We start from the raw sequence: 12,146 nt of genomic DNA, 5'->3' as shown, positions 1-12,146 counted from the left end.
GCATACCGAGGCCACGCCCCTCCGCTCTGACGCAAACCAATCACGCCCGTCGGTTCTTTTAAACCTCCTTCAACATCCATTGCTTTGTGTTCAGGGAACACGGGGAAGCTGGGAAATTTGAACTTTAGACCAACCACATGACCATTGGCTGATTTAAGTCACCTTTGACTCCTATTAGTTCATAATAAATGTTGATATCTGCGTCCCTAAACACATCAGGAGAAGCTACTCGTGGGCACTTTCTGTTTATCTTGAGTTTGATGAGTTTATTATTGAAATAAATCCTGTGGTTAAAACACACATTTTAATATAAATAAAAAATAAAAAAAGCTCTTTACATTAAAGAAGTATTAAGAAATGGCTAAATGAGACTGGTTGCCATAGAAACCACACTTATCATAAGCGAATTAATGACGTCCGGCTAACTCTTCATGTTCACGTGTACTTGTACTGATCTGTTCAAACATTTTTGTTACAAACGTCATTGCATGTATATATATTTAAAAAAGTTATATATAAACATTAATAAATATATTGACTGATTGATTATGGAAACCCCATTAACAGTAGCCTCCTGTCTGTGTCTGCCATGTGACAGAACCATCGTGACTGTTTGTTGTCCCTTCCTTGAACGCACCGCGCATTTGCATAAAACACACCCCCCTCCTTGAGAATCCAGCCAATAGCGATCCGCTGGGACGTCCCCCGCACCAAGCCACGCCCCCTCTCTGAGCTGATTCGCTTCCTGGATGTACCGTGAACGCACCCCCCCGCCGCACCTCCTGTTTCTCTCACGCTGTCATTGAAGCAGGGAGGCCGAGAGCCGAAGCAAAGAGGGACAGAGCCTGAACCTGAGCCTGAACCTGCGGCGGCCTCAGACGTCAGGATGTTTACGTCCCCCCCCCCCCCACCCCACCCCCCCTTATCTGACACGGGGATTATTTTTACACGCAAAACAGCAAAAACAGGGGACACCAGGTGTTCACATGTGAGCAGTCACACCGTAACACACCAAACATATGACGGCGTCACATGACGTAAGACGGCGCGGCGTGGAGGAAGGACTGATTTGTTGGGAATATATGGAGTAAAAACGTTTAATATTATTATTATTGATCATGTTTGAATCAACTAAATTCAACATCTACCGTAAGTTTCCTAATAAACGTCTATAAACCAGTGGAACTGCGTTTAATCCCGCGTGAAGCGGGCTCGCGTGTTTCCCTCCCTTTATCTGTCCCTATCTGCCTCTCGCGCTCTCAACACCAAAGAAGCACATGGACCCGGCACGCGCCGACTGTTGCCTACCGGCGACGGTGCTGCGCCGCCATTGGCTGAATCTAGGTCACTCGCGGCGGCTCTCGGCCTCCCATTGGCTTAAATTAGGTCACAGTCCCCGCCCACAGGTTCCCCCCATGCTACAGCCGCGTGACGGGCCGGCTGGAGGGAAAGAGGGGAGGGGGGGGGTGTTAACGGTCCATTTAAGATTGTTTACTTAAATTAATGTTTTATTTATTTTATTTTAAATTATTATTTTATTTAAAAATGAAGTGAAAGAGGTTAAAGTATTTTTTAAATCACTTTTTTTATTTATTTAATTTGATTTTTTTTTTACATTTTTAATGTTTCTAGCATATGAAGTATTGAAATGGAAAAAATACAGTTAAAAATATATTTAAAAAAAATCATAACAAAAATTAATTTGAAAATGTAACAAGTCAAAGTATTCTTATGTCCACTGGAATCCACTTAATTGGATTTTTTTAAAGATTAAGATTTACTTTATTAATCCCTGTGGGGAAATGAAGTTGTTTTAAGATATTAATATATTTTATAAATTCTAAATATTGGTGTATTTTTGAGTTTTTTGTCTTTATTCTTTATTTTTAGTTCCTTATTTGAGAAGTGTTCTATGTGGTCCACATTTATATCAATATTATTTACAACTGCTTTTGTCGTATTTGGCATGCTTTGCTACACACTTAAAAAATTGAGTGACATTTTAAGGGATACTGCTTATGTTCCATTTTCTCTCCTGCCATGTTTTTTTATGATGCAGGCCCAGAGGCAGAGTTACAATAACAGCCTGTAAATGAACTAAAAGCAGCGATCGTACATAAAAACGTCACGTGTGTCGTGTGGACATAACTTTTGAGTGACTCGTGCATCGAATGCAGCAGCTGCACGGTGGGAGCTACAGTTCCTAGAAGGACCTCTCTGCTGATACAGTCCTGTCACAGAGGCAGATGCTACATGACACGAATGTGCAAGTAGTAAGAGGCCAAAATAACCTGCCCGGCTCACACACAGACAGGTGGAGGTGCTGGCATGAGGGAAAGTGGAACAACAACAACTCCACTAAAGTGTGATCAGAGTTTCATGAGCTGTTGTGATTTGAAATGATTTTCCCTGATCCTTCCCCCTCAAGAGTTGGGAACCTGGGCATTATTTAAAGGATGTTTAAGTGGCTCCATCTAGTGGTTGTTTGTCAGTAGTGCACCAGTGAGTTCAGAAAGGCTTAACGACAAGAAAATCACCTCCAACTTTTGTGAGACATGTCGGCAGTGGCTCACCTGGCTGCACCAACACCAAGCATCTGAAACTGGAGCCGCTGCTGCTGCTGTTGTGCAACGGTGGTGGAGGTGGAGGTGGTGGTGGTGGGGTCGGGCTACAGAAAGAGAGGCCACACTAAGGTCCCTGTAGGAAGAAAGTGTGGATACAAACACCTACAGTGGATTAAACAGTTCTAAACAAGCTTTTAAAGGAAGAAAAAACAGAGTTGAACATTCAGCCGATACCTCTCTGGTGCTGCATCCGTATATAGATTTAGAACCTGTGGAACAAGATGATCAATTTAACGGCACTGAATAACAACACCCGTCCTCAACTGAAGGGAGAGCGGACACTTTTTTTAAGCAGAGTACATCTAGAAATGGTTCATAAAGCTGTTAGGTCTCACATGTATCAACATTTAAAGGGACAGTTCACCCCTAAATTTAAATCCTCACTTTTTCCTGTTGCCTTTTGTGGGATGTCTTACATTATGTGAGCCAATCCTGTTGCTGCAGGGGAATCCAATCCAAAACACTTCCCTTTTAAATCCCTGTATTGAATTCGAGGGGTTGCATTTGGTAAATATTGTCATTTATTCCCAGTTTAATCTACACGAGCAGACTTCTCATGTCTTAGTAAGATAATGTCTGTTGGGTCTCACTTAGGAATGCATGATAACATCGTCAATATTGGTTATCAACAGCCCTGAAATGCAAATAAAAACGCTGACAATCAGATGACACCAACTAGCCACATGTTTAGAACCTGACAGCAGACTTGCCAGTTGCAATGATGGAGCAGCGTCAAGAAAAATCGGAACATTTATCGGCCCACTGAGTCCCATAAACAGGAGGCATTTTATGACAAATATGTGCAAAAAAATCCAACATTCTGCATCAATTTGTAAATTTAAGTCAACGATGTACGTTACATTTCTTTTTTTTTTTTTTCCTCTTTTTTTTATTTGATTTGCGGGTTTTCAACAACTCACTTTTTAGGCAAAGAAAGGATAGTAATTTAGTAATAATATTACATGTTTTAGTTTTACAGAAAAAAGAAAATAAAAACACTTCTGGACAGGACCTAAGTAATGAACTATGTGTACACGCTGTTACAAAAATGGGGCTTAAGTGTGGCAATTGGGGGGGGGGGGGGGCAGGTAAAAGGGGAGGGGGGGGGCAGAAATATCACATTGATCATTGATACATATACTCATCCCGCTGCTTTACAAAGATAGTCCCCGACTCGTTCCCTCCCACCCGTACAATAGCAACAATGATAAAAGAAAAGATACTTGGAGTAAAAAAAAAAAACAGCAAATAATCAATATATAATAAAATATAATACGAATTGTACAGTACACTCCGCTTATTTCTGTCGTCTTTTTTTAAAATCCTGAACACACTAACAGCTTGAGTCGTGTCCACGCCTCTAAAAATAAACAAAACAAAAAGTAGTGTACATTAAAATTAAGGACATCTAAACTCCTCTTCCTCCTTTACAGTCAGCACACGTGACCAAACCCTTTCTCCATGAGCTTCTCAGGTCAGGATTTTTATTTTTTTCTTCCTTCTAAAGATTAAATTTTATATCGAGGGCAAAAAAAGTTATCTCAGTGTGAAAACTGAGATTCTCCACAGGCGTTAACAGATGACACACAGAGCAAGAGACGAAGACTGAACTGTTTAAGTGGCGCTTCGCCTCCACAACATCCATACTGATGAGCTAACACCGCTAACGGAGGGAAAACATGACGGAAGGTAGAAAAGATGACGTGACACGGTGGTTCTGATTCTGGGCCTTTTGAAGTCCGCGTTAACTCATCAACCACCTCTGCTTGTGGCAGGTTAGGATTGTTTACAGGTGGAGAGGGGAGATTACGGTAGTTACACTAAACCCTCCCCCCCTCGCACCTTTTTCTTTTTTTTTTTTTTTTATTGTTAAAAACTTGCTAGCTCTTGCTCGCTTCCTGGATTATTTAAAAAAAATAAACATAAAAAACAATCTAGTCTAAAAAAAACTGTTTGTGTTTACTGACTGTACTCGGTCAGTACTGTTGATCTCTCCGGCTGGACGAGAACAGGGACCGCCAGCCGGACTGGCGAACGGTCGCCATCGCTATCTGACATGTTGGGGGTCGACGGAGATTTCATCTTCAACAGTTCCCAGCTTCCGCACCCGCTGACGACAGCAGCCGCCCCCCGACAGGAGTACTTGTGGCGGGCCAGGAGCCCGGCGTTCCAGAAGCGGTGTCGGCATTTGTGGCACTGGAATGCAGCTTGTCGAAGATGCTGGCCTCTGTGTTTCAAGGCTTTGTGTAGTGAGCCGGTGCGCCGTCCGCACACCTGGCAACGCAGACGGGCGTGGCGGCCTGAGTTTCTCGGAGGGTGCCTGACGGCGTGGTGGACCAGCAGGGACCCCTGCTTGGTGTACGTGGTGCTGGGGCAGATGGGGCAGGGGAAGCGCTTTAGAGGGATGTCCATTGAGGTAAGCCCCGTGACCCTGACGGCGCCCCCGCACCACGACTTCACTCTCATCACACCGCCCTTCATCCTCAGCTGGACCAGCATTTTCTTCCTGTTGAGCTGTGCCTGCAGTTTGCCTCTTCTCTTCCTCAGAATCAACAGCTTCCTGCGAGTCTCCTTACTCAGAGGGACGCCCACCAGCTTCCCGTCTCTCATGATGCTGTGGATCACCATGCGCCGTTTTTTTTTTCTGTGTTTTCTTGTCTGACCGTGCCGTTTTTGGAAGTTTTTTGCGCGGTAGTGAAAAGGGTGCTGTGGCTCTTGGGGTGGTGGTGGTGGTTGTTGTTGCTGTTGTTGTTGTTGTTGCTGCTGCTGTTGTTGTTGCTGCTGCTGCTGCCCTGAAGCCCCCTGCTGCATGTGGGACGACCCAGAGTAGCCGGAACCTGAACCAGCATCATAGAAGAGGGGCGAGTATCCGGAGGGTTGAGGCTGGTTGATTCGCTGGCCGTTGCGGTCGATGCCGTGCTGAGACAGCTTGTGTCGCACTAAACTGTTGGAGTAGGCGAAGGCTTTGCCGCACACTTCACAACGAAAGGACTTCTCCAGCCCGACCCCCCCTCCGTGGACAGTCTGTTGATGAGCCGTCAGGTGGAAGTAATGGCGGAAGGATTTCCAGCACACGGTGCAGGTGTAGAGCCTCTGGGAGGGAGTGCCAGATGTTGGCGACTTCTCTCCTTGGGAGCAGGCTGAGAAGTAGTCAGAGTTTCCCGGGTTGGGGACTTGAGTGATGGCGGCAGCAGCACCTTTTATCCTCCTCCCCTGGCTGTCTATCTCCCCCTTCCTGTGTAGCTTCCCGTGCCTCACCAGGCTTTGTGCGTAAGCAAACATCTTCCCACACAGGTTGCATTTGTAGTTCTTCTGACCCGAGTGCACCGTCAGGTGCTTGGTGAGGTGGAAAGGCTCACGGAACATTTTGCCACACACCTCACAGGCATGAGGCTTCTCGCCGGTGTGGACTCGGTTGTGTCGCCGCAAAGTCTCCGCCCTTCTGAAACGTTTACCGCACAGCTGGCATCCATAGGGTCTGTCGGTGCCGTCCCCCGGAGGTGCGGGGCTCCTCCTCCTCCTCACGATGGTGTTTGGGTCCCTTTTCTCGCGGGGTTTTCTTGGCCTCCTGGGCTTTAAATGGGATTGCATTGGGTGGGTCAGAGGAATGGTGGAGCCATTGAGGGTGGACGTGGATGATGGTCCACCCAAGTTACTAAACCCCAACCCCCCCAGCAGGCCTCCGATGATGTCCCTCCGCTCTCCGTCCCGGCTTTCCGTGCTTATGTCACAGGAGGCTGCAGCTGCTGCAGCGATGGCTGACATCGCACTACTGGTGACCTCATCCTCTGAATCATCCAATAGGGAGGAGAGGGGGAGATGGGGCTGCTGCTGCTGCTGCTGCTGCTGTGGCTGGGGGGGGTGGTGGTGGTGCTGTTGCTGACTCTGTGGGTGTGGATGAAGTGTTGGGGCTAAAGGGGCCTTACGCAGAGTTTGAGAGAGCGTTTCAGTGGCCAGCGCGCTCTCTGATGTGTACAGGGATGAAGACTGGGATCGTCTGTAGTCATCGACCCCGCTGGTGTACGCAGACGGGTTCTGGTAGCGACCTCTGGAATAATCTGTTGCATACTTATCGTTAGCCATCCCTGCCCCGTTGCTTGAAATTCCTACCCCATCTCCGCTGTTTCCCATTTTACTCCTGCTCGGGTTGGATGACGCACTCCCTCCGCTGTTGGCCCGGTTTTTGGAACTGCGAGGAGGTTTGCCACAGGCACCGGAAGCAGCATGGTTCAGAAGCGAAGTGCTCTCGCGGAAACACCGCCCACATGCCGGGCACCGGAAGGGCTTCTCGTCGTGGATCTTTTCGTGTCTCGTAAGTGACTCTCGACGATTGAAGGATTTTTGGCAGATGCTGCAGACGAAAGGCCGGTTTTCCGAGTGGGTGACGCTGTGTTGAATGAGGTGACCCCTCTTTTTGAATCTCTTGCCACACTCCCCGCAGCAGAATATCCTCTCCGGACTGGGGGAGTTACAGTCCGACTTCCTTCTTTGGCTGTCTGGTGTCAAGCCGTGGCTGCGGAGATGCCGTCTGAGGCTGGAGAGGTGGGTGAAGGTTTTACCACATTCGCCACAGTGGTAAAGGGGTTCAGGTTCGGCCTGCCCCGATGAACTGCTGCTGTGCCTCTCCTGGGATTTGGAGAGTTGCGGGTTACCGTTGGCTACGAGCACAGAGGTTGAGTTTGAGGAAGAGGAGGCAGATGAAGAGGAGGAGACAGTGGAGGATGATTGTTGCTGCTGTGAGGACGGTGAGAGGAGAGAAGAGTGCTGCGGCTCGCTTCCGATGCCACTTAGCCCAACACCCCCAGATCCTCCGCCCACCAGGCCTGAAGAGGAGCTCTGACTGTGCCCACTTGAGCTGCTGTTGTGGCAGTTACTAACGCTGCTGCTGCTATGGCTGTGGCTGCTGTGGCTGCTGCTGTCCGACTTCCTCTGGGGCAGATACCCCGCCATTGCTTTCTTTCTCCTGCTTCCTCCACTTGAAGCTGATGTAGACGAGCTGTCTCCGGACTTGGAGCCATCGTCTTTAGAGAGGGACAGGTGCAGGGGCAACGGGAGGGGGAGGCCTGCTTCTTGCTGCATTAGTGATGCTATCTGGTTCGAGGAAAGCACTGGAATGCCTTGGAAATCAAAGCCGCCCAGTGGGGCAGGCTGGGGGGCTGGGTGGAGAGGATGTGGGTGGTGAGTGTGGCTGTGTGGATGAGATAAGGCATGAGGGGTCAGCTGTTGTTGCTGCTGCTGAGGCTGTGGAGCCGAGTGGCTGTGGCTATGGGAGGAGTGGAGGGCAGGAGGAGGGGCCAGGGCTGAGTTTGACTCTGTGGCCCCCTGGCTGAGACCCAGGCCTAAGTGGTTGTGAGTGCCTTGCTGGACTAGAAACTGCTCCAGGCTGCTGTTAGTGGGGACACCTGACAGAAAGTACTGGTTGGCGGCAAGCATGCAGCTGAACTGCTGGTGGAGGCTGCGGGGATCTGACTGGCCGACCAGGGGTACTGCAGTGCTGCTGGAGGGGTTGTTTGAGGCTGACGCGGATGTGGAGGGAGAGGTTGAGGACGAGGAAGGTCCAGGGGAGGGCTGAGGAACGGTGAGACCTGGATGCAGTGGTGGCGGAGGCGCAGGTGTGACGACACCCCCGATTACCCCGGCGCTTCCTCCACTGCTGCTCCCACTGAAGTCAAAGCGTCCCATCCCAGAATGCAGCTGCTCCTGAGCTAGAGCAGCCTCTGCCGGGTGAAAGGGCCGCAGAAACTGTGGGTATCCCGACGAGGAGCTCCCACTGCCGCTACTGCTGCTGCTGCTCATCTTACTCGACTTCCTCGAGCTGTGAGATGAAGAGGACGACTGGCTCTGGTGGGAGATGGATGGAGGAGGAGCACCCATTTTGGCAAATAGCGATGATGAGTCGGCGAAGGCATTGCTCCGTGAGCTCTGAAGGGACCCCAGGCCAAGGCCAGACAGGAGGCTGCCAGAGGTGTCAGCAGAGGGTTGATGCTGCTGCTGGAGCTGCTGCTGATGCTGCAGCTGGACCTGCTGTTGGTGGCTTAGTTGCCGTTCTAATCCAAGGCCCTTGAATTGGTGGGCTTGGTGTCCACTTAGCATCTCTAAAATGTCCATGGGGTACTTGCTGAACTGGAACATCTCCCACTGCAGCTGTGACGATCTGTCCAGGGGCCGCAAACAGCCCGTCTGTGTTATGCTGAGAACAGCAGTGAGCCCTTATCAGCCTAATAAGGTCTGATTTTCAGTGACAGCCTGGCCGTGGTTTCAACTGGCCGCGATAATCCGCCACCGAGAGCCGAGGCTTTGATTTTCTCACATAAATGTATTACTAGAGAGAAGCCTTCAAGTGCTTCTGAGGGAGGTTATAAAAGGGTCATAAATAGTCAATACTAAACTATATTAAAAAAGCAGTCTGTAGTGTTTCTCTAAAGTGTTTCATAACTTCAAAATCAGGTCAGCAGTTCTGTGAAGCGGCCGAGTGTTTCCGTTATCAGTCAAGGATGAACCGTTGCCTCATCGCCCATCTGCTCCGCCGTGGATCTTTGGGAGCCGGAGCCTGAGGACAGAGAACGACAAGTTTCTATGTCAGTGAGTGGGTCTTTGACTTGACACCGAGCAGATAAACAGTAAGTGTGTGGTGTATTTTCACATGTAAACAATCAGTTTCAGTATAATCAGTCTAACTGATCATTTACAGAGATGCAGCCTCACCTAAGTTCATACTTTTTGGCTAAAAATAAGAGCATGCTGACAATTTTCCTGACTCCGACCTAGCTGCATCCCTGCCTTCCTTCCTGCTTCTTGGAGGCCGAGCGACTGCTAAACAGCTACTTTTGTACAATTCTTGGAAAGTTTAGGTCTTTCTAATATGAGCCAGAATGACCAAAAACCCAGTGAACCCGACACCCAACAGCTGCTCAGATCCACATTTTCAGTAAAGTACTAAATCTAAATCTCTGGGGACAAGCTGTTGCACCCAGATTGTATTTTTATGCATTTTTAGTGGGAGAAAGCAAACCAAAAAAAACCTAATCTGAAAGAATATACGGATGGACAACAAGTCAATGTGGCTATCAGCTATCAGCGTTGGGGTACACACCAGTCTCCACAGAGCCAAGACTGTCTCTGAGTGAGCCGGCCTGATCAGAGGTTATTGGTTTCACCATGCTGGTTACAAACTTTGTCATTCCAGGCTTTTGGCTTTAGGCTCTGTGCACATTAACGAGGGTGTTTAACACATTATTTGATGCTTTCTTCTGCACAGGTGAATCTGAACAGGTGAATCTGAACAGGTGATTCAGATAAAGATAAAGTTCACATATCTTAATTTGATGAACCGGTGCTGCAGAAAACCTTAAATTAAGATGTGTATTTTTTTTTGGGGGGGGGGGGGCATAACCTGCCCCTGACCAGGTTAACTTTGCAGCTTGAGTTACCATGGTGATGCAGCAGGCTCAGAGAAACCACACTAACCCACTATTCTGACTTCATGGTGCACATCGCCTGTTACACACACACGGCTAAATGCCAAATTAAAAAGGAAAATGCACTTTTCTCACTTTTGTTTACTTTCTCATCATTGCATTAGCATCAATTATTTGAAGCTGATGTTCTCCTGTGACGGGCTTTGCCTTTTTTTCTGGCTGACAGACTGTTTTTCTATCATTTGAGATCAAATCTGTTATTAATTCTGACCTCCTTCTGGCTTCACACGGAGCGCCTGACATAAAAACAGTCTCCCCCGAGACAGAACGCAGAGAGGCCAAACATCCTTGTATGTGCCGTCACATCTGTGTACAGTCTGAAACTTGGCAGAGCGACAGCGGATAGCCGTGATTTAAAAAATACACTGAAGTATAAGGAAGTGCAGCGTTTTAAAGCTCGCCATATGTTTTGTTTATTGGTCACTTTGAATGCTACATAAATAAAACAGCACTGTTACTGACAGAACGAAGAGGGAAACCAGAGAACGACGTTTAAATGTTTAGGAGAGGGCTTCAGGAGAGTGAAGCATACGCTTCTGTAAAAGCTGTTTGTGTAATTCTGAGAATGTTATTCTTGACTCTGTGTAGTTACTGTGTGTGTGTGTGTGTGCTCAAAGGCCAGTGGTCCTGACCTACACAGACAAACAGCACAGCGATAACACACGCAAAGCAGCTGCTGCCCACTTTAAGTTAAAAAAACAAGAGATATTCCTGAATAAAAGCTGCTGGTTTAGATGTTAGGATGAGGACCGGACAAGAAAAATACAAATTATACTGAATAAAACTATGAAAATGTGCAATATGCATGAGGATATAAGCTGGATATCTGTGCAAACTAAACAAAAATGTAGCTCAGACGGCCGTGGACCATGTTGCGGCACAGTAATTAAACATACATATACAGACATAAGCAGCCGAGTACCTTACAAACTTGAAAAATAACTGCAAAGAAATCAATGTGCAGCGGTGGGGGGGTTACTACACCGGGTACACGACCGAAGTGTCACGGTCTGAGAAGCTGCTGTGCAGAAACAGGCTGTGTGTAGAAATATGAAGCTGTTATATTATGCAGAGTGATGTCACTTTCGAGTGCAACTGAATTGAGTGACCTGATATTTAGAGCTGAAATTTAAATTGAAGCACACTAAGCAGCTCTAAAAAGCTTGTTTATAAGTAAACGTAGGACAACTGATGACATAAAGTGATCCATCAGCCATCATGATGGGAATTTTCTTGTGGAATACTCTAGATTAAAGTGATGCCCAGAGCTGCATGACATATTTTTTTTTACCACCAAACTAATATGCTGCTCAACTTTTTCTTCCACATCTTAGTGAACACGCCTCCCCACACACCCACGCTGTCAGCCTGCCTGAGCTGCAGACTCACTTCAATAATAATAATAATAATAAAACGTGGAACCACGGTGCGTGCATGAGCACGGCAGCTTCTACTCTGCACATTCTGATGCTGATAACATCCGCGCAGCACTGGAACTAATTAACCTCGCAGTTGTGCAGCGGTGTGATTGCACGCTGCTCGCATCTTACCGGCTCATCCACAGGTTCTGGGAGCTCCCTGCTGGACCGCAGCTGTGTGTGTGTGTCTGTGTGTGTGGAAGGGGGGGTGGTCAGTCCACTTTCTCCGCCGACAACCGGTGACTTCAGCTGGACAGTCTGAAAAGAGATGAATCGATGACACCTTTCTGACTGCCCCTCCAGAGTCTGCTAGCACCCATCAATCACCACCACCACCACCACCACCACACAGGGCTAAGCTAACGAAAACTAGCTGCTAAAAACAAGTCAAACACAATCTTTACACACACTCAAACATCATGCGTGCACGTACAAACTCACTTTAGTTCTATAAATACACAAACTGATACACAACACTGGGGAGGTAACCCCGGTTGCTTAGCCTGCTAAGCTAGCAAAATGCTACGAGCTAAGCTTAGCTGCGCCTAGCTCGGCAGCTAGCTAATTAGCTAGCTAGCAGCATACTCCAGGTGGAAACGGCTTTTGTTTTTGTTTTTTTTTACCTC

The 12,146-nt window shown here is 47.8% G+C and overlaps 1 protein-coding gene across 1 annotated transcript in view; it reads right to left on the bottom strand.

The window, feature by feature from the left end:
- Window positions 1-4,444: 4,444 nt before the first annotated feature.
- The window catches only part of LOC114448654 (uncharacterized), an 8,291-nt gene continuing 589 nt past the window's right edge, over window positions 4,445-12,146 (bottom strand). Inside the window, exons 1-3 of the mRNA XM_028425754.1 lie at window positions 12,144-12,146; window positions 11,653-11,778; window positions 4,445-9,174 (exon numbers count right to left, since the gene is read on the bottom strand). The exon at window positions 12,144-12,146 is cut by the window's right edge and continues 589 nt beyond it. Coding sequence (XP_028281555.1) covers window positions 4,584-8,756 — 4,173 coding nt within the window. The 5' untranslated portion in view covers window positions 8,757-9,174; window positions 11,653-11,778; window positions 12,144-12,146 and the 3' untranslated portion in view covers window positions 4,445-4,583. The remainder of the gene's footprint in view (window positions 9,175-11,652; window positions 11,779-12,143) is intronic.

The sequence above is a fragment of the Parambassis ranga genome, chromosome 2 (genome assembly GCF_900634625.1).
Source record: "Parambassis ranga chromosome 2, fParRan2.1, whole genome shotgun sequence".
Taxonomy (NCBI): Eukaryota; Metazoa; Chordata; class Actinopteri; family Ambassidae; genus Parambassis; species Parambassis ranga.
This window is presented reverse-complemented; position numbering and strand designations above follow the sequence as displayed.